Source organism: Pezoporus occidentalis, unplaced genomic scaffold (genome assembly GCF_034315485.1).
Source record: "Pezoporus occidentalis ecotype Australia unplaced genomic scaffold, CSIRO_AGI_Poc_V1 ctg23, whole genome shotgun sequence".
Classification (NCBI taxonomy): Eukaryota; Metazoa; Chordata; class Aves; order Psittaciformes; family Psittacidae; genus Pezoporus; species Pezoporus occidentalis.
In genome coordinates this window covers 3,583,862-3,611,170 of record NW_026914180.1, presented here as the reverse complement: position 1 = coordinate 3,611,170, position 27,309 = coordinate 3,583,862, and the positions used below count along the sequence as shown (strand labels likewise).

The window sequence follows — 27,309 nt, the reverse complement described above, 5'->3', positions numbered from 1 at the left end:
TCATTTGAGCAGTATACCTACATTGTCATTTACCAACTTCATACAAACACTTAGCTCAGGATATGTATTTCAGTTTGGTAGAAATATGTACATTTTCAGTAATAAGGCCAAGAAATGACGCCAACAATCCAGCTGTTGTCCTTGCATGGCTAACCAAAAGGGAAGGCTTTACATAATTTTAAATACATATATGTATACAAGTATGAGTATAGATAGAGATAAACCTTTATCTCAACATATAAATATGAAAATGTCACAAAGTTCTAATTTAATTACTCAAAAACCTAGGGAATGAACCAACAAAGGCTTTTTATTATGAAATGGTTCCCAAGAAAACTGGCCAGCAGAAGTCATATTTGCCACAGCATGCCATTTTAATATAGTATTCCTGGAGCTGACACATTAAAAATTTGGGAAGAACAGCATAAAGGTCTGGATTCCTCTCTTTATTTTTATGTCATAAAAATACTAACATTAGCTCCTCCTACCCTCCTTTCCTTGTCGTACCTGTGTGCTACCCTAGGCCATTTTACCAACGGGGATTCAAACACTGAACAGAAACCTAAATGACAAGGGAGAAAGAGCGCAGCGCTCTCAAGATAAATTTGTACGTATTCGGAGTCTCGGAGGTATCGCTCCCAACGATTTCCCCAAGTCCGGCGAAGTTCTCAAACGTGCCTGCCCCACACGAGTGACCCCTGCACGCTGCAGGGCAGCACGGTTCATTTCTTTCCCGTTCATACGACCGATGTCATGATTCAGCATCTCTGCACCGAGTTACCGACTCCCCTCACACCCGCAGCTCCAGCCCCGGACACAGGGGAGGGAGAAAGGGAGGCCCAGGCCTGGGGAGAGGGGCCCCGCGGCGCTACCCACCACGGGAGGCAGGCAGCAGGGAGGAAAGCGCGGAGGGAGGGAGCCAAAGAGACAAGCAGGCAGGCAGGCAGGGGAGGGAGGGAGTGAGGGAGGCAAGAGGCCGCCTCAGGGGCTGCCCTCAGGGCGGCGCCTGGTGCGAAGGCGGGCGGCGGGGGCCCTCGGCGGGCAGCGGCACGGCCTACTCCGCACCGGCAGCCCCGATCCACTCCGCGACCGCTCCCACCCCGGGGCAGGGCCCGGGAGGAAAGTCCGGGAGCGCGGTCCACTTCATCGCCCCATGGCCGGACTTTTCTCCAGCTGCAGTGATATATTAAATCCCGTGTAATGAGGCTTAACCCCGCCCCAAGCCGCGGCGCAGCCGGGCGGGCAGGCTGCCAGCTAGGCCCCTGCCCGGGGGAGCCCCCCCCCCCTCCGCCCCGACCGGCCGCAGCTGGTCTAGCCGGAGCTGCTGGAAAGCGGCCACGCTCCCCAGACTTTGTCTCCCTTGCACACAGTGCTGAACTCTGCTCCCTCCCTTCCCTCCCCTCCCCTCCCCCGGGGCAGCCGCGGCTCCTCGCTGCCTCCTTCCCCCACCAGCCCCGAGCCCTAGACGCACGTCCCCGCATTCAGGCAGCAGCCAGCCGTGCCCCTGCTCCCCAGGAGGACCTAGCGCCGCCGGGCCGGCCACCGTGCACTGCCCCCGAAGCCGCCGTCCCGGGGAGCTCAGCCCCGGTGCGGGAGCACCCCGATGTGAAGCGGCCACTTTCATCCCACATACAGATGGGGCTTTTTTCATTTCCAGGGGGGCCCTGGGGGAAATAAATAAAAAGGGCGGGGAGAGGGTGGTGAAGCAAGCGGGCTGCCGGCCCCCGCGGGGCGGGGTGGGTGCGTGGGGCTCCCCGGGGCGGCGAGTCCCGTCTCATCCCATTCCGTCCTCGCTCCGCGCTTTCCCCGCAACCCGCCGCGGCAGCCAGCCCGTGAGGTCAGTGTCGGCAGCGGATGGGTGTCTGCGCCGTGGGACGGACGGCGGGCGGGCCGGGCAGGCGCAGTGTGGGGCCGCGGCGGGGGAGGAGAGCGGCAGGCGGGCGGGTCCTGTGTCTATGTGTCGCACTGGCGGGGGGAGAGGGAAGGGAAAGGAGGGGGGTTACACATCAGGGCAGCGGCGGCAGCGCCGGGATCCCTTCTCCACCCCGCGGGGAGGGAGGCAGCCCCTCCTCCTCCCCCTTTTTCACCCTTCCTCCTCCTTCTTTCCCCAAAGTTAAACTTCCTGCTCCCGGCCCGGCTGGGAAGGGGACGTGGAGCCCGGCCGGACTGAGCCCTCGACACACACAACAGCTGGAGCTGTCAAAACTTCCTCCGCTCGGTCTCGGCCCCTGCCGCCTCCGCCGCCTGCTCCTCCTCCGCCCCCGCGGGCTCAGCGTGGGGGGAGGGCGCAGGGCCAGTGTACAATGAAGCGGCGGCCGCCGCAGCCGGGCAGCGCAGGAGCCGGAGCCGCCGCCAGCTCCCGGGGCCTCTGAGGGGGGGGGCGCCCCGCGGCGGGATCCGCCGCCTCTCGCTCGCTCTCTTCACCTCGCCCGCCACCTCCCCCAGCCCCGAAGACCCCGCCGAGCCGGGGAGGGGGTGTTATTGTGTGTGAGACCCTTCCTGCCTCTGCGCTCTTTCTCTTCGCCCCCTCCTTTCCTCCCTCCCTTCCTCCTGCTCTCCCCATGCTGCTTCCCCTGCTACCTGTGCTGGTCGGCGGCGGCTGAGGCCAGCAATGCGAGGCGGAGGTGGAGGAGGCGGAGGTGAGGAGGAGAGGAGCCGCGGGAGCAGGAGGAGCATCGGGATCCCCATCACCATCCTCATCTTCATCATCATCATCCATGTGTCTCTCTCGTCCTGCTGACTAGGATGTCAACGGAGGACAAGAGTCTGGTGGTGGCGGTGGTGGAGCCGCCGCAGCAGCAGCAGCCCCCCGAGCCTGGAGCTCCCCCCCCAGCAGCAGCAGCAGCAGCCACAGACAAAAGACCTAGGGGCCGGCCTCGCAAAGATGGCGCTTCCCCTTTCCAGAGAGCCAGAAAGAAGTAAGTTCAGCGTTTGTGTGTGCGAGGCAGAGAGGGGCAGGGGCCGGCGGCCAGGCGCAGACAGAGCTGTCAGCGGAGACTCGCCGCCCGTCGCCCCCTCCCTCCTGCCTAATGCCATTTTGAGAAGGGCACGTCTTTCTTCTCCTCCTTTCCCCTTTGCACTTTCCCCTCCTCCTCCTTCTTCACCTTTTGTCTTCCTCCGCCTGTTCTCCCTTTTCCACTTTTCTTTCACCGTCCCTGTGCCTTTCTTCTTCTCCTTCGGAGTTTCTCTTTAGCTCTTCTCCCTCTTCCTCTTTTTCTCTTGCCTTTGCACCTTCTCCCTTCTCCTTTTTGGGTCTCTTCGCCAGGACGCTCGGCTGCCTTCAGCGTCTCCTGGCTGTTCTCTGTGCTTGACGGTAGTTCCTCATCGCTTTTCCTTTTGATCATATCCCCCCCCCCCCCTCTTTTTGGGAAAGAAAAGACGGTTCTCGTTGGGTGGCGAGGAGAGAGGAGAATCCCCCTTTCCCCCTCACACACACCCAGGCGGGTGCGGACGCGCACACGCAAAGTTGAGGCAGGAGTTTGTCCGCCGCCAGCCCCGCCGTGTGCTCGGAGGTGGGGAGCTGTCAGGCGGCCGCCTCGCACGGAGGGACGCGCCGGCGGGACAGTGCCGAAGCACAACAAACACACGGGGGGGGGTGTGCAGCTTCCCCGGCCCTGGCAGCTTTCCGTTCACCGCGGCTTCTCCCCGTAGGGGACGCGGGCGTTCGTCAGCCCCAACGGCCAGTGAGTGCCGCCCTCCCCCCTCCCCGAGGAAGCCCCTCCTGAGGGGCCGCTCCTCTCGCCTCATCCCCGGGCCGGCGCGCACAAGTTCCCGCGGCGCGGGTACAGGGAGCCCGACGAGAGACCCGGCCAAAGCGGCGGGTATGGCCGCCCCGCCGCTGGTAGGCTTGAGGTGCAGGGCTGGGCTCCGAGGGGCCTGTGGCCGCCTCCGTGGAGGTGCCGCTGCCGCGCTGGCTGCGGTCCTCGCGGGTTATTTCTGAGTAGGATGGGTCTTGCCATGACATAACCTGATGGCAGCAATAATAGGGCAAAGCAGGGCCAGCCCGTTTTGAGGAGAAGCGTGATGATTGTTAGCAAAATAGCCTCTGCGCGGTCGAGTCTGCTGGAGCCTCGGGCTTCCAGAGTTTCTTTCCCTTTGTTTTGAAGGGACGCTTTCAGTTTGACACCCTTCGAGTATATTTAACCAGGTGAGTTGCTGGCGCTTCATTAAATACCCGCTCCAGACCTCACCGCAGGTTTCTGAAGCGGTATCCTTTAGGTTGGAAAAGACCTTTAAGATCGAATCCCACCATAATGTCACGGTGGAAGTCCAAAACACCAGCGAGGGATTCTGCTGGGCTGGACCTAAACACATGGCAAAGACTATGCTTGCTTCTGTACAAATTCATCTTCACAAATATATGTTACATAAATATCCCGTGACAGAACTATCATTAGTTTGGGATATATGGTTTTTTTGTTGTTGTTGTTGTCGTTGATGAAGGCTTCCTTTCAGAGATTTTAATGCTCATCCCTGGTTTTGATGGTGATATATTGTTTGCAGCTCCCTCTTTTAATTCTTACATATTTGCTCAACACAAATTTTCATACAGCTGTAGTTAAAAGTAGTTGGCAAACATACACGTGCGGTAAATTTCTTGTGCTTCTCTCCTTTATGCTTAGTTTTAAGTACTTTGGTTTTAGTTCTGTGTGTAGAATCCAAACGTGACATAGGAAACCTTTGAATGTTTTATTTTCAAAGAAGTTTTTGGAAGAAAAATGCAAATACATCTGAAATGTACCAGTCTGCACAAAAACCAGAGTGGTGTCATTTGTGAAAATTGATGTATTTTAGGCCAATTTGAGGTTTTGTACATAATTCTGATGAAAAGTGGGTGCTAAAGAGGTAATTCCTTTTTCTTTTTTTTTTTTTACCAGTTAGGTTTTTGGTGTCATGGGAATACTGTCAGGTAGTTTTAGGAGGAAATTAATTTTTTCCTGTAAAAATATGTACTTATGCTGGCCTGACTATAAGCATTTGTGTAAGAGCTGGAAATACAATTAGCAGAGACAAAAATTAAAATGAGCCCATACTTCCTTTCTTCACGCTATGATTGTTCCTGCCTGGGTGCGGTGCTGAGTGTCCTTCTGCATTTTTATGGAAAACCTGTAATGTTGGTAAAAGTGTAAGTCATAAATTCTTTTAAAACTATGATATTATGAAAAATGGTTGTTTTCAAACTTTCATGGAGAAGGTATAGACAGATCTTTTTTAGTCGCATCCATTTAGGGGAGAAAATAGTTTTATTTTGTAAGTTTTTCTATATACAAAATACTGATTACAATTAGCTAAACAAATGCAGAAATAAAAGAAGTAAAAATATTTTCTAGTTTTTCTTAGGACTGCTTGGTCCTATCTTCCTTTTCACTTTTGTGCTTTCCAGTTGGATTAATGTGCCTCATGTAAAACAGATAAAAGAGCATATGTCAGACCATTTTCTGTACTGTAATCACATGTCTAAATCACTATTAGCCAGTCAAATTGTTCAACTGTTTTATCCCATTACAGGAAATGTTCCACTGAATGTTCAGTCTAAGTAATGATAAAGGAGAGAGCCCTGCATTAAACTGGCAAAGCCAAAGTAGAATAATTCCTCGGCTATGGATGCTTCCATTAAAGAACAATACCATATTGGAGAGTGCTGTAGGTTGCTATTTTACCTTCTTGAAGGCCATGTTTTTAAGCAAATTCAATGAGTTTTAAGCAGACAGATGGAAAACTGCCTTGAGTCTGCTTCTGTGAGATGCCAGCGATTCTCAGCTCTTCCCAGAAGTAGGCCTACTTTAAGGGAGCACAGGGTTCTTCAGTAGGACAGCTCTATGCAAATCTCTGTCATCCTGTGTTTTACCTGTCAGTAAAAATCCTGGTGGTACTGTGGACATGGTACATACAGGGAATGGAACAGTTCACATTTCCTATAGGTGATGAATTGGGAATCAGTGGTGTCAGTACCTGGTGAGTTAGTGAGCTTTAGCTTGATGCTGGAACAGCTTTTTATCATTGTTTGAAGGATATAGCTTGCTGAATAGCATTGTCAGGGGACTTAATCTTAGGTGAACAGTTCATTTTTATTATTTATATTGTAATTGTGCCTAGAGGCCAGGGCACCATTATACTACCTGCAGCAAAGGTTGCTGCTGCAGAATTTCTTAATTTAAATGTAAAGATAAGACAGCATGTAAATGTTAAAAAATGGGTTGGGAAAGCATAAGGGATCTGTGAGAATACTATGAGCAGAAGAAGATGCAGAAGTTCAAGTACCATGGTTTATCTCCACATCGGGGAATGATTCATGGGCATCAGACTTGGAGGGTATATTTAAAGGATAAAGCATTGTCACCCTGAGGATTTTTACAGACAGCTTGTTTCCTGCCTGAAGTGCTAGTCAAACGCTTGTATTTTCTTCCTTACGTGTTGACAACTGGGTATCTGAGTAGAGCAGCAATTCAGATTTAAGAAGTAGAACTAGTATAAGCCATGCAGAGCCTCAAAATTGAGAGCATGTAGGTTGTTCATGATACGCTTCATCAAGAAGGGAGAAGAACACACAGAACTATAACCAAAGGCCATCTCATTGTATAGCCTGAAATCTTGGAAAATTAACTCCTGTACTTGGATTATACTTCAACTGCCAGGCTATACTCCTGAATGTAATCAAGAAGTTGCAGGGGAAGAGTATTGGTTCTGTTTTAGCTATACTGTTGTTATTCGAACAGCTGGTTATTCATGAAAATGTATCAGAATAGTATTGTACAGGTGCAGTAAACAATTTCGTAATCTGTTTTAAGTACAAGATCTTTCTTAGTCTATAGAGGTTATAAGCAGCATAGACAGATGTAGCAAAAATTTAGTCTCATTAGTTGTGATCATGATAGCAGTTACTTTGTAAGTCAGTATGTAAGCTCATTCTAAATTTTATATTCATCATCCATCAGACATTGATGTATGTTACAAATTATTTTTGAAAATGTGTGTAGTTGAAAACAGCATAGGATAATGATTTCAAAAAGCATGACATTTGTGGAAAATTTCATGTTTGTTTATTTTTAATTACCTATGTTCTAATTTTTGTCCTAATTTTTCATTACTTTGGCCAATGTAAGCTGCAGTAGGTTTTCAAAGGCCGTAGATATTATACATGCAGATAGTTTTGAGGACACTTAAGCATAGCATTTTTTTGCCAGGAAATGATTATTTAACAGTTTTTATCATTACCTTAGCTGCATTTGCATTAGGGTAGGCCAATATTTAATGATATCTACACTTATTTCAGAAGAACCTTAACGTGTTGGATGGATTCTGTTTATAGCTCAGCTGTGTTTCTTTAGTTCCTCACACAAGTATGTGATGTGATACTTACTATGTGATACTTATTTGTATATTTACTTGCCTGCTCTTTTCTCACTGCAAAATATAACATCTCCAAATGGAAAATTTCTGTAGGGTTATACAATAAAAATGTTCCTAAATGCATGTTCACATTTAGGGAAAGTCATTACTGCTCACTACTGCCAGACTGAAGTCGTTTGAGGGATGGGATTTGTAGAGCTATTGTACAGATAAGGGTTAAGGTAGTAAAGCAAATAGTGGCCTATAGTTCTGCCTGTACAAGCCACGTATCAAGATGTTTGGCCAGAAGCCAGAAGGTACATACTAGATCACAGTGTGAAGAGGTGAGGCATGGGAGTAGGCTTCATAATCAGTATTTGACACCGACTCTTTGAAGGCCTTTCTAATCCGCTGTAGAACGGGACAGAGCAATGTGGAGCCAGGGTCCCATGGGAACTTTGTGCCATTTTCTTCAGCAGCCCATGTTGCATGACTTCATCATAGTCTTATTGCCAAGCAATTACCCATCTGTCTTATGTAGTTCTTGCATAGGAGCCCGGCTTAAATTCCTCACAGTACTATTTTGTTCAGGTGAATGAGCTCTGGTAAATGATCTCTGTATGAATCTTTTGATTTTCAGTTCTTGACAGGACCTGTGTGCTGGATTGGATGACTGGAAGTTGTTACACACAGTGGGTTTTATAGAATTGTTTTGCCTCCTTGTCAAAGTTGTTGAAATGTTGATTAACATGAAGTGGTGTCTTCACTTGTGTCTTAAGGGTGAGTGAGATTAGGCTTACTGTTGGAAAGAGATATTTTTCAACAACCTTAGCCTACACTTTTCACAATTTGAAACAGACTGCACTTGCAAATGAAGAATTCTTTGAGGTTTTTTCTTCTTTGACGTTGCAGTCAGTTTGTTAATGTTTGTATTTGATGATCCACTGAACTTCTGTAGCTGTTGTCATGAGAGGATCTCCAAGTGCTTTCAGACAGTGTAATGGCAGATCAAGTACGATGACAGCCTGTGAAATCTCAGCCTTTTAGATATATTGGTCATAAGGCACATTTTTACAGAAGTAGGAATAAGAACCCCATCTCTTGCTTGCTACTCTTTGAGCCATCCACACACGAGACATCTTTTGATGTAGGAGACTTTAAACAATAAACCACTTCAGTTTTCTTGGCTTTGCTTGTGGATATATTTTTTTTATTATTATTATTATTATTTCTTGTTAGTGTGTTTGACTTCTACAGACTTCTTGTCATTGTTCTTTTACGAGTAATTGCGAATTGACATTTCTGTTCTTTGTCGTCATCTGAATTGAGGGATGGTTTTCCAAGGCAGTTGACTTGCCGAGAGCAGGTAAGCTCTGCCCTTCTCAGGCCAGAGTTGTTTGTACCCTCCTTAGCCCAGTTGTCCCACAGCGATGTTGGAGGGGCAGCCAGGGTCATGTGTAACTGGGGAAAATAAAATCTCCTTATCCACTGCTGATGGTCTCTCCCTTGTGTTATTATACACTGATGCTGTGGATTTAACTTCTTAAGAAATGCTGCCATAGGTACACTAAAATGTTATAAAACATTGACTAACAAGTTTTAAAAACTATTGAAAGCTTTTCTCCTTTATGTGTGTTAATAGATTTGATTACTAGTTCATGCAGTCTGCATAATTCATATAGTTTAGATAAATACAGATAAGCAAGATTTTGCTGTAGCAAGTACTGTTTGCTGCTAACTTTCATTGAATTGTGCATTTTTGCTTTTCTTTTTGCTGTTTTCTGGTAGAAGGATGGCACTAAATATTCCCGGTCATGCCATTCCTGGGTTAGTAAAAGTAAGTGTGGGCACTTGCTTGAAGAACTGCATTGAGTAAGTTCTTCTAGCGCTGATACCTTTAAAAGGAAATACGATGAAGTAGGAAAAAGACTTCAAAATCTACAGTTCTTATTACTTAAAGAAACACAGGCAGTGAGTCTGTGGAGTACATCAGGTGGTCATTTTCCCCAAACACCATAAATCTTGAGCTGGTTCTGGCAGGGAAAAGCAGCAGCGGGACTGCCCTCCCTTCACTACCAGCTGCTTGCTCTCTCCCTTGTGCTGACCCAGGCGTTTGTGTAGCCGAGTGGTGAGCTGTGTTGGGAAATTGATCAGCGTTAAAACTAACCTGGCAAAGAAACGTGTTTGTAATAGTATGAGGGAGGAGGCCAGAGTGAGTGGCCAGGCTGCAGAGAGGCAGAGCTACAGCTTTTGGTAGCATTGCCAGACTAAAGTAGTGTCTGAGAAGCGACAGCTGTGGTTGCCTGAAGTTTTGACGGTGTTTGCTTTTGAGGCTGACTTCTTCGAGTTTTTCAATGCAAGAGTTCTTACAGGACATTGTGGCAGATTTTTACAGCCTAAAGTCGTGTTATATATGCTTGTTGGTCAGTGGTTTTAAAAAAAAGTGCTATTGAGAGGCTTCTTCACAGCCTGTAGGCAGATGAGTTATTCTCATCTAACTGATTTTTGCCTCAAACATAGATTAAATAAGGAACTTGGGTTCTTACTTTGATCTTCCAAATTGTTCTTGCATTGAATACTCAAGGTACCTTAAAATAATAGAATAAGTAAAATATTTTATGTTAACAGTAGCTTTTGGTATTCTGAAAGCTCTTCCTACCATTATATCAATGTATAGGCATTATGATAAAAGCACATGAGATCTTGCTTCTTTCAGAATATTCTTCCCTTTCACATTTTTGCAAGTATTTTTATTAAATCACACATGTACCAAATCCTATTGCCAGCCATTCCAATATAAATATATGACTAATATTCAGTGCTGTAGTAATCAATGTTCTAATTGCTTTTCTTGAAGAAACTGATAGAAACCCAGTTAAAGTGGGATGCTTCCCCCGCTGTGACTTTTGGCAGGGGGAAGAAAAAAAAAGTGGCCTTTTTTCTTCTGCTGCTGCATCATTACTGACAACAAATCCTTGCCAAAAATGGTTTTAATTAGGCTATCAGAAAAAAAAAAAATCAGCTTTAGGAAAGTTTACCATTTTTTAATTTTGCCCATTATAATTTTTTTTTTTTTCTTGGAGCATGTGCAGTTGAATCACTTGCATGACACAGTAAGATAAAAGGAATTTTTGATGTCAAAGATGTGGTCCAACTATGCAGTCTCTACTGCTAAATGTGTATCAGCCTCTTACGTGACTGAGAGTACTGTACTGTCTGGAAGCCTTAGCTGATCCAGAATGACTTCTGGAACATCCCAGGGTTCATGGAACCTGGGTGTTCTGATAATAGTATCTATGTTCCTGTCTTTGGCAGTGAAGACTGTCTGCAGTGTTCTTGCTGAAGATTTTTTCAACAAACCTGATAGACTGGCTCCATACTGTTAAATGGGAGCTATTCTGTATCAAAATTTGGGAGATTTATTAGTAAGCCATTTGATAAATACAGAATGTGAATTATTTAGGTTTGTTCCTGAAGTGTGGAGTTCAGAAGCACAGTGAATAAAATGAATATTTAATTTTGCTATATCACAACAGGTGAACAGAACTGCATGGCTGAAAAAGACTCCGGTGTGATCTTGCTCATCCTTCTGTGTAGTGTGTCTGTACCATTTCTTACAAATGTTTTTCTAACTTCTTTTAATATATCTGGTGAATGCAATTCCACTACATCTCTAGGCAATTGGTTTCAGTAATTAACTTCCTAAAGTATAAAATAAATATTCCTTACTGCTGAGTAAGCCAGTTTTGTCTTGTATTACTCGCAGTTAAGACTCCAAAGCTGAAACGGAGAACATTTTTCATAAATAGCTTTTATTTATTAGGAGATTGTCTCCTTTTTGCTGCACTGATCAAGTTTAACGTTGACTTTCCTGTTTGATCCTTCGTAAGTTTGTTAGTCTTTATGAAGCAACTTGGTTGATATGAACCACTTTCCGATTTCTCAGAATGATTTTTATTGAGATCTTGTCCTCTAAAATGTTCATAGTGTCTGCCTTATGCAGGTCCTGGGGGAAGGAACCTCCCTTCAGTGTTCTCCCATGTTGACTGTATGAAACTGAAAAATTGAATGAAAATAATTTGCAGATAAATACCCTTTGAGTGCTCTAGTTCATTGTTGCTGACCTCTCTTAGGGCAGTTTCACCAGGACTGTATTATGGAAGATATCACTCATAATTTAGAGATTTCTTCTGTTTGTTTCTGAGCTATAGTGTGAATTTCTTCCAGTCCTGCTGACTTGAATTTCCCAGACTATTTAGACTAATAAAATAAGTTTTCAGTACTGGCTACAACAGATCTGTTTTATGAAGGCTGGAATAATACAGAGAATGGCATTTGATTCTGTTTTGTTACCCATTTGTTCTTCTGTAACATTACTATGTACTGATTTTCATGGTTTTATTCTTACTTCTAAAATACTTCTGAAACTTTGTTTGCCTTTTATATTGCACAGTGGTAATAATGCATGCTGTGCTTTTATCTCTTCTGATTTTTTTATCCCTGACAGTTTATGCTGTTTCTTTATATTCATTAAAAAGCCCTTGTTTCCATTCCTAGTATGATTCTTTCAAGTTTCAGACCCTTATTACCGGCTGCTTTTGATGCAGTTGGTGGTGTTCATACTACATTGCCTATCTGTCTCTCCCCTGTGCTGGAATACTTCCTCGTTGTGTGTATTCCAGTACAATAGCTGCCAGCCCTCATTTAAGTTGTGTTCTCAAGAGATTCTAGCAAGAAGTTCAAAGAGTTTGTTGAAATTTGCTTTTCTTATTTCAGTTAATTGAAGATAAAAAATTGTTCTCCTTTTTCTGCTGTTCTCAGTTTTTCCCCTTCCTTGGCACAGTGAATGCTTCTCGTTACCACTTTCAGCCAAATCACTGCACACATTGAGATGTTTAAAATGGAGCCTGCCCTAATGGAGTGAAGTGTGAAGTAACTGCTCTTCTGGCATCCTTAACTTTGTGAAACAGTTGTCTTCAACATTTTCACAAACTTGTTGGGCTGTTTGTTTTGTTATTTTGGTTTTCTATTAGCTGTCTGAATGATGAAGGCCTCCTCTTACCCTCAAGATCCATGCTCTGAAAGATTCGGTTTGTTGCTCCAAGAGGCTTAACTATCTTCCCCTCATTGGGTCAATGGAAGTTTTTCTTTCTCAGCCTTTCCAGTTTCTTATTCCATAGTTCCCATTCTTTGTGCCTTATGTTTTGTTTCTACCCTAACTTTTAGTCTTCTCTGTAAACCCCTCTCCATGTAATAAAGGCAAGTGAGTATATTTTTTTTTTTTTCCCATGGCCCACTGAACTGCATGAGACTAGAACTTCACTTAGAAATGGGCCAGATGCTTTTCATTGTGAAGAAAGAAGGTTTGGAGTCACTGGGCACTATCATTCTGTTGTCAGATTATTGCAGCATTTGCTTGTTCAGTTTGCACCTGGGCCTGCCAGCACTCTTTCCAAACAGCTCTCAAGGCTGGCCAGGCAGTTTGTTTGGGCCACATACCGTTCACAGCATAGTTTCCGTGTGGCTGCTTCATTTGGGATGTCAAGACTTAGGTAGCCTAGATGTAGGCTGTTGTGTGCTAGTTGGCCTCAAGGCCAACATCACCAGCTATGTTTAATTTACTAGTAACTGGTGGTGTGCTCTTTTCTTTTTTTTTTTTTTCTTTAAGGAGGATTTCAGTGAGACTGACAGAATTCTCATTGGTTTTACTTTCAGCCTCCTGGGCAAACAGTGTGCCACAGTTAATGTTCTCTAACCCATAGGGATGCAAGTTTAGGAAGAAGAGCTCACAGCAGAATTGCTCTAGAGGGAGCAGACGAGATGGGATGAACAAGCCATAAGGCTCTGGGAAATGCTGACTTTCAGTGCTACTTCAGCCTCTGACACACAGTTTTCCCTGGTTCATGTTTTGCATAAATAACCTTGCATCCAGTATCCTGGTAGAGGTAGAGATTTATACTGAGGAAAGTGCAAAACAGATACAGTGGGAATTCCAATTTATTTTTCTGCCTGTGTCTTCCAGAAACCCTTTAGGAGACAATCGAGCATAGAAATTGGGGGAGGGGTAAGTCAGGAAATAAATGATCTGTAGGCAAGATTATTTAAAGAAATTATTTCCCTAAGGTCTTTCATGTAGCAGTGAGGGTTGGCTCATGGCTGGCTATTCTGTCACCTCTTTTTGTAACGGAATAGGAGAGTATTATTTGTGCTGTCATGTGCTGTTTACAGCTTGGAGATACAATCATTTCTGTTTCAAATGTGTTTGTTGGTAAGGAATAAATACAAAAACTTGGTTAAACTGGCTGATATTTTGTGTGCTGTGTGGTTTTCTCAGATAAGGACTTACCAGTAGAACAGAACAGAGGAGGTACTGTTGGTTGTGTACCTACTTCATGGACAAGCAGAAAATCTCGATCTCAAGGCTCATTAACCAGACAGTGCCAGTGGGGGGGGGTGTGGTGTGTGTTAAATTACAGATAACCTAATGTAAATAAATATTGTTTTTAAAATATTTTCAGTTTACTTTTTTCAATTAATGTGTCTTTTTTTTATTATTTTTATTTTTGTTTTACTTGGTTTTGACTGTCTTGGCACAAAAGAACCTGTTTTCAAATTGTTAGTTTGACCATGTTATTTTAAAGGCTTTTTTAGACCAATGAGAATTTCTTGCCTATGCTTAGTTAATATGCTCACACTTTAAAAAAAGTGAAGTTGTAACTGTCTTCGACATGCACAGACTTGTTGAGTTGAAGCTTAGGCTCTAAGCTATCCTGTGTCTTCTAAGGTGCACCATTTTCCCTGCTGGGCTAGAATTTGGGAAAGTATTGTGATTGACATTTGTTAGCTGGCTTTTATCTAAAGACTATAGGTGTTAGATCATGTTGTTGAGGTTTTCCATTTTGGTTTTGGCTGGGGATTTTTTTGGTCCCCAACATGTAGCCCAAACTGAATGTAGGAAATATACAGCTGCATGGATGTGACCACGTCATATGGTGTGGGAGCATATTCCATAACAGCGATTAGTAATGGGCCTTGGGGACAGGGCAGAGACTGAGTTCTAGCTCCCATAGTCATGCCACCTCAGTTTCTTTTTCGCCAGTATTGTGATGGTCTAGTTTCTATCTGAATTGTTTTCTTTCAAGGCTTTAAAAGAATAATGATATTTATTTTACTATTCTCAAGGAGCTTACTAATGAATAGGAGGAAGTCTACTCTAATTCTGCTGAATTTTTTATGCTTAGTCACAGGACAGGACTGGGTATCTGAAATGCGATTCAGAAGGACTGAGGAGGGAGTTCCTCAGAGTCATCTAATAGGAAATACTAGATGAAGGGATTTAGGCCACCAGAATATCACCTGATCTCTGTTTTCTGTACTTGGTTTGTTCGGGGCATAAGCTATTTCAAGCAGGATCCCGCCATCTGATTTCAGCACTATGTATAATTACTTAGCTATGTAAACAACAAATTGAACTTCAAAAATATTTGTAAACTATTTTGGGAACTGACTCTGTTTGACCTGCTGTGAGCAGGAGGTTGGGCTATCTCACTTTTGAGGCGTTTTCCAACCTGTGTTGGTGCATGATCCTCTTCTATGAGCATCCCTTCTGATGGTCATGGCCATTACTTATGTTGTACTCATTGCTTTTCCACAGTGAATTATGTGTAGTAACCTTTTGTAGAAGGTGTTTTCCTTCATTATTTCTTGAAAGAAAATAGTTTACTACATATTTGTTTCATTGTCTGTGTTCCTTATTCCTTCTGCACTTGATATTTGCTTTATCTATTAATCTTTGTGGTTCAACATATACTAAATAAATAATTACTTGTTTACTATGGTTGGGGTTTTTTGTCTTTTTTTTTTTTTTCCCCAAAAATGCTACCACCTGGCATTCCAGATTTTCGTTTTAAATAGTGTATTGTAAAGTTTGTCTGCTCAAAAAGGGTAGGGCTATTTTCATTGCTTTAAAGAAAATATACCAGAATTCATGTTCTTGTTGGATTTCCACCCTACACTGTTGAAAAGAGTTTTATGCTGCCTATGTTAGCAGCTAACAATGCTTGTCATAAGCAACAGATCATCTTCTGATGGTCTGTAAGTGCTTGGGTATTGCCTGATTTCTACCTTTCTCTTCTTGCACCTTCTTTTCAACTTGTGGTCTATTTGACTGTACTGGTTTCTAGTCCTTTCTGAATTCATTTGGTCACCCCTTTATTTCCATTGCTGAGAAGGAGTATTACGATATTGTTTCAGTTATGCAATGGATTTTACCCATAGCAGCACTTAGTGGTGTGAAATGGACACAGGCCGTGAGACTCTTACCTTCTTGTGCTCCTTCAGTACTGGGGAAAATAGTGCTGTCGGGAAAGTGAAGAAGTGAGTGGAGAAGTGAGTAAGGAAATCTGAGATTTCTAGAGGTAATGTGAATTTTGGAGACCTAGATATTTTTTTTTTCCCAAATATTTATTTACTTTTTAATGCTTTTTAACATGATACAGTCTATGCTTCTCCATTGACACTATTTGCACTGTGCTACTGGGGAAGCTGTGGTGACAGTTTGTGAGCTCAGGCTACTATGAGGTGTTCATGTTGGTGCTTTGTAGGAAGATACCAGCCACAGTGGCAAAAGGGTATGCTCCAGCTTGTTGTGGAGGATTTCTGCCTTCCATTCACATTCATTAGTTTATTAAGTGTTACAGTAGGCTTTGCAGGGGAACGTGCTGTTCTGCCATTTCTGTTGCAGGGATGGTAACCTGTGGCTGAAGTATGGAAAGACTTCAGGGAAGAAAGACACCTTGCACTTTTTCAATATTTGCCAAAGCTTGTCTGTCAGAGCCAGAGACAGAATTGGATGCTTTCTGTGTAGAAATCTATTTCAATGAATATCTGTATCTGTTCAAATTTTATTTCTAGTAGCATGCTTGTTAGTTATGACATTTGAGATGTAATGGCTTGAAACCATTTAAATAATAACATGTTAATGTGCATTTGTAGTTAATGCCTAAAATGTGTTTCTTGGCTGTACCACATGGTGCTGACCTATTGCGGGTTCGAGCTATGATCCGGTTGATGCTTACAAAAAGAGAGAGTGCAGGCTAGAGGAAAAAATCTGGTTTGGAGCATTTATTATTTTTTACCTTTAGAAATGGAATCTATCTCCAGAGATTGTCTTAGTGCAGGTTAGAAATTAAGAACTTCCAAACCCCTTCAAAATCAAAAAAAAAAAAAGTCAGACTACTGTGTAATCTATGCTTTGGCATGAGAAGTGGAATTTGCAGAGAAACTGTACTCAGAGAAGAGAGTGGTTCAAGCTAATACATAGCATGGAATCATAAAGGGGTGCCAGAAGGTAAATCCCCTTTACATTTCAGTAGAATTGCCAGGCTGAGGAAAATTGAGTTTCTTTTTCTGCTTGTTGTCCTTTTGTAACTATATTCTTTGGGCTTAATCTCAAGTTGTTACAATAGTACCATAGTATGAAACCCATTGAAGATACTGGAAATAGCAGGTCAGCAGAAGTTAAGAAACAAATGTTCCAAAAAGACAAGCGCATCTTTGTGCTGCTTAATATACTCATCTTTGTACGCTTTAAAATTGGTCAAGTACCAAATCCAATGTATGACCAAGCAATAGTAAACAAGTAGTCCTCCCATTCTGAAGCCCATCTCTCTTACTTGTACATTGCACCTGAATTTTGGATTGGAATATATTGGATGTGGTGACGTATCTGTATCTGAATTTCTCTTGGTTGCTGTGAAGTAACTTTCTAACAAGTTAAAAATTGTAACAACCACAAACAGGCAAGGCATGCTTTGCTAAACCTGTCTTGGTTAACTCAAAAGAGTTGTATACTTGAGTTAATCAGCTTGAGTTTGGAAGAAAAAAGTCCACCATATGTATAGACATAAGTTTTTATCTTAATCATTAAATCCATCGCTTCTGTTGCTTACAGGAAAAAAAGAAAAAGTCTGTCTTCAGAGTGATGACTGATCCCATTTTTCCCATCTACATTTTCTTGGCAGAAGTGTTGGCTTAAACAGTTTCTGCCTTGCCATCATGGTGACACACGTTTGTGGAGACGTGTGAATCAGGGCAGGGAATTGCTGCAGACAAAATTGCTTTGCCTTTTTTCAGTGTCCAGCCCTGCTCCTTTTTTGCTGGGTTCTCCTGTAGCAGTAGAGGTCCACTCATTTGGTTCACAACATGACCCAGCATACAGCTGAACGGGTCTGGTTCAGTGCCTGGGAAGAGGTGGCATGGGATGGGAGCAGCTTCAGTTAGAACTGTGGCTGAACGTGAAATCCTACCCTGAGTTGTTCCTTTAGCTCGTTGTCTAACGCTACTGAAGGCAACTTGTGGGCAGTTTGTGTGTCAAAGTAGTAATTACTCAACATAACCAGTGTTGGGCCATCAGACTGTGCTGTGGCAAAATGATGGTTTTCTCTTTGCTAAGATTTTTATGGCTATTAATGTACTTCCACAGTAAAAGAACTGAATCTCACATCTTGCAAGCGAGAGCTTTGGAGCTCTAGTGAAGAACAAGGCCAGCTAAGGTGACTTCATACCTGTTAGCTTGCATCTTGGGTCACATGAACAGTAGCAAAAAGTACCGAGAGTAATTTGTTATTATTTTAACCAGCTATTATTAAATTGCAGCTTGCCTTATTGTACTAACAAACTTCAACTTGTCAGGTGACCCATCACCTGGTGTATTAAAACATGTATTTTTCTTTATTTTTTTTTCCACATAGTGTAACATGTTTGAAAATATCTACAGGTATAGCAGCAGAAACAGCTTTGTGGATTTATGGTGTGTTGGTTATGTTGCAGGGGGTGTTGCCTCAGAAGGTAACTCACCAGTGTTGCAGTGGCAGCTTATATAAATGGGCGCTTAGGGGATAGCTGATGAACAACAAACTCCGTGTTCTAGCTTTGCTTAACCTGTGAAGTATAAACACAGAAACTCATTTTATTTAATACAGTTTGGAAAATACCCAGTGGTAAACAGAAGCTGTATATCTTCTTCAGTTTAAGAGGAGCTTATTTTAGTTAATCTCAGAATAACTTTAGAAAAATGTTTAAACTCTGCAGAGATGCATGTCCATGAGGGGTTTGTCCTTGTTAAACTCAAAGAGCTATGAGTGCTGAAGGCAATAAGTAAATCAGGTGATGTCTTGGTAGTAGTTTTGCTGTTTGCCACTTGTTGGTTGTACCAAAATAACCAACCCTTACTGCAAAATAAAATACTGACATTTTGCTGTCTTTGCTAAGGTTTAGACTGAGATAGTTGGTACATACTTGGTAGTACTGTATTCAGCTCAGGGGCCCCCAACACAAGAGGGTTGTGGACTTGGCTTCAGGGATTCCAGAGGAGGCCACAAAGATGCTCCGAGGGCTGGAGCACCTCTCCTATGGAGACAGGCTGAGAGAGCTGGGCTTGTTCAGCCTGGAGAAGGAGAAGGCTCCAGGGAGACCTTAAAGGAGCAGCTTCCAGTGCCTAAAGGGGGCCAACAAGAAATCTGGAGAGGGACTTTTTACAAGGGCATGTAGTGATGGAACAAGGGGGAATGGCTTTAAACTGAACAAGGGTGGATTTAGATTATACATTAAGAAGAAGCTGTTTCCTGTGAGGGTGGTGGGGCACTGGCACAGGGTGCCCTGGGAAGCTATGGCTGCCCCATCCCTCGAAGTGCTCAAGGCCAGGTTGGTGGGGCCTTGGGCTACATGGTCTAGTGGAAGGTGTCACTGCGCATGGCAGGGGGTTGAAACTGGATGATATTTAAGGTCCCTTCCAATAGTAACCATTCTATGATTCTATGATCTTTAACCTCACTGCAGCAGCCAAAGTGTGCTAACACCTGTGGTTACCAGGGATGTGCTGATAAGCTGTAGCTTGATAGCTCCTTGTAGCTAAATATATTTATCTGTCCGTACCTGCACTAACATGGCACAGATGGCTCTTATACAATAGTTACTTGTTTCAGAGCAAACACGTGGAGATTTTTTCATGTGAGTGCTTTCTTTTTAAAGTTTTATCTTGATCTCTAGAGAATTGGTTTGATTAAAAACTCTCCTGTAGGCCAGGTACCTAAAAGTGTGTTTCACCTAAAAAGGTCATGATCAGCAGCACTGGCCCACTCCCTCTACTAGGGTGGATCACATTGTGTTAATCAGTGTGGGGTCTAGGTTGTGCAGTCTTGGAGCTGAAGTGGTCTTTTTGAGTTCCTATGTGCAGTTTTTGAGTTCTCCAGCCACTACTGATCAGGCAATACTGAACTTACTCGTCCACATCAGAAGGTGCCCGAGGTGAAGTGTGTCCATTTGCAACTTGGTGTAACACAAGAGAGTCTGATTAAAAAAAAATAATAATTCAGATGAGTGAGAAAATAATGCATTGTCTTTGTGTTTGGCAGATAAATCAGATTATTGTTGTCAACGTGTCAACCTTTGTCTTGCAGATGGGTGATATTTGAAGAAGTTTTAAGTAATGTAAACAAATTACTTAAATAATTTTAAGGAAAACTTACAGAAGATTGACAGAAGCAAAAGAGTACACAAGAGCAGTTTTCATGTGAAGGGAAGTTGAACAAAGGCAGTTGCATTGCTACTTAAATTGGCAGAGTGATTGGTTTGCATGTATCTATCAATACTAGTGAAATGATCGTTGTGTAATGTGTTCTTGATTTGGTTTTCCCCTGTAGAAGAATAAGAAAATTGGCAGGGACCGTTTGAAGGGATTAGGAAAGAGCCGTTTGTAGATGAACATTTGTCAAGCTTGCTTTCTTAGCTCCTCCGTTCCAGACTGGATTTGGAGAAGTGTAGAACAACCTGAAAAATGGTAAAGGAGGTGGCAATAAAAAGCCAATCCCCGAGGTCACACCTTCATCCTCAGGGCTGAAACCCTCTCTTGCCCAGAGCGGCCCCAATCAGCCGAGGAGGAGTCCGCCCGGGCGGCGGCCGGCATCTCTGGAAAGAAACATTTTTGTAACTTCAGAGTTGCGCTGCTTTGTTAAATGGGAAAGTGCCGGCTCTGGGGGAGGGGAGGCGGGGAAGGAGCAGGGAGCCGGCAGTCCTGCCGCCCGCCCCCCTCGGGAAGGCACTTGCGGGACGGGTGCTTACGGTGGGACATCGCGAGGCCGGCTCCCCGTCTCCCCCACCGCAGCCCCCGGGGCCCTTGGGCCGTTCCCCTTGGGCGCCAGCGCCGGCGAGTCTCCCCCGCGGCGGGGGGCGCGGGGCGGGGGCCGGACTGGGCTGTGCCGGGCGGTGGGAGCCTCCGGCGGGGGCGCTGCGTCTCCGGCCGCCGCCGCTGAGCCTCGCTAGCGCAGTCGGCACAGCGGCCCCGGCTCCTGCCGCAGGACTCCGGTCCGCACATTGGCGGCGCCCGGCTGCGTCGGATCTACTTTCTCTCGGCTTTTTTTTTTTTTTTTTTTTTTATCCTCGCTCTTTTTTTTTTTTTTTTTTTTTTTTTTTTTCTCTTTCCCCTCCCCTCCCTTCCCCTCGCTCCCCTCCCCCTCCGCCCTCCTCCTCCGCCGGCGGCCCCAGCCTGGTTCGGGGAGGATCCCGGAGCCGAAGTTCGGAGGCGATCGGGGCGGTGGCGGATCGCTCCCGGCGGCGCCGCCATGGGGGCCCTGTAAAGCCGCCCGCGCCGCGCCCGCCCGGCAGCGCCGAGGCCCCAGGGCAGTGGCCTGGGAAGCGAAGCGCTCGTACGGAGCGGCGGGGCTGGGGGTAATATGGCTGATCTCGGGGAGTGCTGAGCAGTCGGTGTCTCCGCTCGACGCTGTGTCTCCGCGGGCCGTGACATGTAAATAACTTCTCTTCCCTCCGGATCGCACCCATGCCAGCCCCTCCATTTTCCAGGGGGGATTTGTGAGAGGTTCCGCGGGGCTGTGCTATGTCGCGCAAAACCAATTCGCCGGCGGTGAGTACGGTTGTCGTTTAACTTCTTTGTATTAAAGGGCGAACTGTGACAGCGGGCCCGGCGCCGCGCACGGCGAGTCGGCGGGGACGGGGATACCGGGGATAGAAATCTACGAGGGGACCCGCCGCCGGGGCCGGACCGAGAAACTTAGTGGGGGACCCGGTCGAGGGGATTGCGCGGCGCTGGGCTCGGTCGTGAATCCCGTGCCTCGGTGCTGGCGTGGATGTGCAGGTTCGAGTTACACATCTCTCGCTAGGTAACCCTCGAGCGTTTAAAACGTAAAATAAAAGAAGGTGGGGGTGGGAGAAGGCGCAGGTTACACCTTCCTCCCCTCCGTGGGCACACCTGGACGCACCCGCGGGTGCCTGCGCGGACACACGCGTGTTAGATCACCATTACTTTATGCGGTTCGTTGTAGCACAACGCTGGGGTTCAGGGTTCCCCCCCCGTTTATTTTTTATTTTAGCACTTTCTTTTCCCCGTCTGAATTCCGGAGCGGTGAAAAACGCGACAGGATAAATTTTTCTTCAGTATCCTTAAGTACTCCATATGCACTGTTTTGAAAAAGATCACCATTTTTAATTTTGCGTGCTTCCAAACCTTACCTGTGTTAATTTTAGGTGATCCTCCCATCTGCCTTTTTTGTCTCGTAGTTGTAAATTAAGAGACAGGAGCAAAGAGGCACTTTTCAAAATACACTGTATTTCTACCATGTAATGGATGTTCACACCATCATATATGATGATTTTTGCATGAGCAGTGAGCAAATAGATTGTAAGTCAGTGTTACGTAACTGCCTGGCTTCAGCAAACTTGGGGCGAAGTGTGAAGGAAAAGTCTCATTTCAGTTTTGCTTTGGACAAAAGGAAGGCTGGCTATCCCTTTTTTTCAGTGGCATTACTTTGTAGCAGGTTGATTTAAAAAACCAAACCAACAAAACCGAAACAACCTGTTCTTTAAGAGTAAGAGCCAGTTACTCTGTATACAGTGTATATTTGTTTTTTTTTCTGAAAAGCTGGTTCAGTCATAGACCTAAATTCTGAGTACTGAACACTCAGTAATCACTGGGGAATCATTAGTTAATGCTGTAACTGGATTCATTACATAATCGAAAAACGTTCTTGAGTTAGTGTTGTTTTATTTAACTTCACTGTTTTCTAGAAGGGCGTAATTTGGCATAGTTGGAGTTTCTGAAATAACCAAGAGTCGGCATGAAAAAAAAGTGTTGTTTTTTTTTTTATCAGAAAATAAAGCAGTAGTGGGTTAATACTTCTGTTGCAAAACTGAAACAAACAGGCAGACATTTAAAGATTCTCAGTGACTATATAAAATACTGGGTATTGAAGTAAGCACACTCACTAAGGTGGAGCTTGCAAGCAGGGGTCTTTGTGCTTTTTGTACATCCTGGGGATATTAGTATATTGTGTTTGACGTTCCTGCACAATCTAAATACACTTGCCACAGAAAAAAGAACTGCAGCTCCCAGATTGTTTAAGGTGATTTTTAACCATGTACTTGTAAGACAAGCAGAGGCAGGAGACAAGATATACTTTTCTCAATGCAAATGTGATCAGCTGCGTCTCTGCTATCCAGGCATTCATTTCACTGATGACTACCGTACATTTATTTTTCAAGTATGTGGTATATGCTTCCCTTACTACTTTATTGTAAATGACCTTTCTTTTGATAATATACTTGGAATTCAGTAGCTGTAGTTTTTAATTGCCTCACTTGCAGGCTGTCTTTATAAACTGTTTTATGACTTGGTTGTTCTTACGTTGTATCTGTTCTGTGCAAAGTAGTACATAATCTGTCGGTGATATATCTAGATGCTTTTAGGGGAAAATACTCTCCATTTTTTTTTTTTGTAGGAATAACAATTCAACTGCTGTTGAATTTTAGTATCGTTATTTTGCCAGACTGTGTACTCACTTGGCTTAAATATTTTTTTATCATTGTTATTATTTTTTTCTCTCTTCTGTATTATTCTTTCAGAAACAGAAATTCCTGCAGAGTTTTGGCAAAATGTTCTATGAGGTTTGTTTTTTTTTGGAGGGGGGGGGAAGGGGAGAATGCAGGGGGTGGCGTTATTGTCATTTACATAATATTCCAGTAGAAAGTAGTTGCATCACGTATGCTTTCTTTCTGTGACTGCTCATTGGACTTGCCTGAAAATGATATCTTAAAGGTAAACGCCTGAGCAGAAATAAAAAGCAGCCATGTATTGCTTTCTGCTTTTGTCTCTGGCTAAAAGGACCATTCAGCATGTGCTTTACAGGGTATTTCCAGCCTGAAATTTAGCCAACTGTTTAAAAATAATGGTAGAAGTATTCTTTTATTGTTACTGCGCTCAAGTCTTACAGCTTTGCAGCTCTGTTTTCTTGTTCTTAAAGTGTGGACAGTAAACTCTTGGTGTGGAATAGTGTATGCTATGTATGCCATGTAGTATAAAGTATGAAGCCTGAGAAGAAGGGAAACTGGCTGTGGAGTGTTGTCAAAAGCACACTCTAAATGAGCTAAAAGGTACTTTTTTGTTTTATTTGGGCTTTTCCAGTTTTTGTAATTACTAAGGCTCTTGGAAACTCTAGGAGGTAGAGTGTTTTCAGGGAGAATTATTAAAACCCAGTTTGACAGTGGGCCTTTAGCTAGCCTTTTATAATTCTGCCTTTCCTCTGTGAAATCCTTTTGGCATGTTGTGGTTCTCTGGCAGTATCCCAGCATGTGATATCACAGATATCAGATGTCTTCTTGCGATTCCTGGCATTTGCAGTGCCGCAGTGGTGCTCTCTGGGGCAGCTTAGGTGAACCAGGAAATGTCAGAGAAACTCAGTAGGGAAAGCAGTGTGGTAGAGAAGCAGTCACGTAGTATTGGGAATAGGTGAGCGGCTTCTGTTGAGGAGTGTTCAAATCCTTGTGTTTGGTAATCTGATGCGGAATGTATCAAGCAAGCAGATGTGCTTTTGAGTGATCTTCACAGATTTTTTTCCCTGACATCCTAGATATAGGTGCGTATCACAGTGAGTGGCAAAACATCACAGTTAAGCTTTTTTTCCTTTTGAATTATCTTTGATGTAAAAAATGGATCATCATTATATGTGGCCTTGTTAGGGCTTACTTATTTTAAAGTTGAGGTCCAACGCCAGGCATAAGTACAGATGATATTGCACACATGGAGGATATTTGACTCCTCCATAAGATCTGTTGAAAGTTAGTCATAGTGCATTGCATTTCTGTCTCTCTCTGGTGAAGTCTCCCTCCTGCCCATATTTGCTGTTGCAGTGTTGCACAAAGTGCTTTGTGCTGACATGGCCTTTGTAGTGTAGCTAAAAAATAAAAGATTTCACATTGGCTGCTTTGACCTGTGTTTTCATCCTGGTTTACCAAGCCTTGAAAGGGAAATATTTGAGTAACGTTACTTAATTAGACACTCATAGAACATGAAGGCATAGAAGAAGAGTTTGCTTGTATGTTTGCTTGTTCCTGGATATAATTCTACTTCAGAGATGAATTCTTTGTTTTAGATGGAACTCAATGTGTTCATCCTAACCATAAGTACTTCCGTGTTGTTATTCCAGATCTCCTTTTCTTCCCCCCTTCTTTTTTTTTTCCCCTTTTTATTTTTTTTCTCTTTGTTATCCTTATTTTGAATTTTCATGCCCCAAATGCCCCACATGCCCCACTGCTGTAAAAAGAGTATGTAGATTGCTTTTGTAAGACTCTTGTTTTGGAAGATGTGCACGTGAGAGCAGGTAATTACCGCTTAGGCTTTTGCCCCAACCAGCTTATGATCTAAATTATGCTCTTGCCCCTTGTTAGTGTCTACCATTGGGTGCTGTAGGGAAAAATGTGACAGAAGTAACTGAATGTTAGTGAAGTGGGCAGTTACGGAATAATTGTTCCATGGGGAATCTATTTGAAATGGCATTAGATCAGGAGAAAAGAGGGGTGTATTTTTTTCCAGAATTCAGAAAACCTCAAGCAAGAATTCTTACCCGTGCTTTATAGTTTTCTACTATAGAAATCTACCTTCTTTGGATCACATTTCTTGTGAGGATACTCAGTTTGATGGAATTTTAAGGCTTTTTCCACACATGAGGAACAGGGTAAAAGGATATAATGTAATTGGCAGAACAAAGAGAGGGGGGGGAAGGGGAAGGGATGTGGTAGATGGGACAAAGATGGCATATCTGGAAGAATGAGAAGGAGGTCTAAGGTTGGAGCTTTATTTTAATCATTTAGTCTTGAGCAGTTTCTGGCAGTACAGTTTTGAGGCCCCATTGGGAATGAGCTTGGCAATCAAGAAGGTACTGACAGTGGTCAAGGAGAGTGACAAGGGAATGAGTCTAAAATGTTTTCTAACCTTTTCAAAGGTTACTTGATCTGGGCCAAATAATAGAAAATGTGCTAGGTGTTGTCACTGCCATGTCAACCTTGCCTTGTGTGCAGAAGGTTTAGTCACAGTCATGGTAGAAGTCATTCGTTACATGTTCAGAACTGTCATAAAATGGAGGTCTGGATTGAACAGTGAGTTCTCTTCTAACCTCTTTTGAAAAAAATCACTTTGGCTTTACAATATTTTAATAGAAGACTAATTGCACATGGGAATGGGTACAAAAACAAGGTAGAGGGCTTTTGGAAGAATCACGGGTTTGCAGTCAGCAGAGAGTTTGCATCAGAAGAGAGGAATCCAGAGTTACAGGAATGTAATCTTTTAAGACAAATGAGAGAGAATGAGAAACATAGACTCAAGTCTTTCCTTCACCTTAATCCATCTTGGTGCCGTAGCTTGCCTGTGAGTAGTCACACTTTTCATGCCAGTTTGGATGGGCCTTTGATCAGCCTGGTCTGGTGGATGGAGTTCCTGCCCATGGCACAGGGCTGGGACTAGATGAACCTTAAGGTCCCTTCTGACCCAAACCATTCTATGATGCTATGTGTATTTAGCCATTTTTTCCCTTCCATTTGCCCTTTGTAATTTTCTGTTTTCACCCTTTTAAAGGAAGACAAAGTTTTTAATTTAAGAAAAAAGAAAAGTTTAAAGAATGATGTAAAGACAGAGTTATGTAGCTCCAGGAGTGGCAACTATTACAGTTTGCAGTCTATTTCTTGGAAGTGGAGTATGTTAGTGTGTGTTAGTGAGAAAGTCTGGAAGATTTCTGAGGTGTTTTGTGTGGATCAGGACTACAGCTTTGAATGAACAAATTCCTGAAACTGGCTTTGGGGGAGGAGTCTGGCCTGTGTATTTCATTTAGCTTATGTATTAGTCTACAAAATGTACAATAATTCAATATGTATTTTTTTCCACCCGCAGTATATTTGTCTTTAGTAAAGTTTGCCTAGGGTGATGTAGAATGTTTAGGTATGAGGAATCTTCATTATATTCTTTATTCTGTTTTTCAGAAGTGCACATAGTTACTGCATCTGTCTTGATGGCCATGGCTCAGATACTACGATAGCTATGTCACTTTTCCATAGAAAGTTTTGGAATCCTAGAGCTGAATTGGTGAATAGCTGCTATTTTTGGCAGTTCTATTGCTTCCCTTGGGGATGTTTTGAAATTGGTTGACTTGTGTTTAGTATGTTACCGGAAAATCAGAGTTTTTGAACTGTGGTGTATAGTCGGGAATTGCTGTTGCCAGTTGTGACATCTGCTGCATTTGCCCCTGTGGCTGAAGATTGTTTGCTATGCTTTCTGTGGTAATAGCTGGGAAAAATGAAGGTTAGGGGGGAGGTAGTTCTCCTGGTCATTGACAGACCTGCATACAGTTAATATGTAAACAATCTTATATATTTATACCTTCCCCTGTGGCTGCCTAATTGCCAGTGTCAGCTGCTAACAGCTTCACCAGCCCTACAGAGAAGTTTTCATTATTGATGCCTCCAAACGTCCAAATAAAGAACTGTCAATGAATAAGTACTGTATGGATTCATTTAATTATTAATCAGGACGATAGGGTATTCTCTAAGGTACACAGTTCTGTTTCGAAGACAACTGAAGTCAATAGAAGGTTTTCCATTGAAATAAAAGCCATGAGAAGTATAAGAATTTGATAGTCTAGTCTG

The 27,309-nt window shown here is 43.7% G+C and overlaps 1 protein-coding gene across 23 annotated transcripts in view; it reads left to right on the top strand.

Annotated features, from left to right (window-relative positions):
- Positions 1-1,736: 1,736 nt before the first annotated feature.
- KMT2C (lysine methyltransferase 2C) overlaps positions 1,737-27,309 on the top strand; it is a 194,014-nt gene continuing 168,441 nt past the window's right edge. For 18 of the 23 annotated variants that reach the window (XM_062621433.1, XM_062621432.1, XM_062621440.1 and 15 more), the window contains exon 1: positions 2,590-2,918. In XM_062621433.1, coding sequence (XP_062477417.1) covers positions 2,746-2,918 — 173 coding nt within the window. In that variant the 5' untranslated portion in view covers positions 2,590-2,745. The other 5 variants (XM_062621427.1, XM_062621426.1, XM_062621449.1 and 2 more) reach the window with 5 other exon arrangements.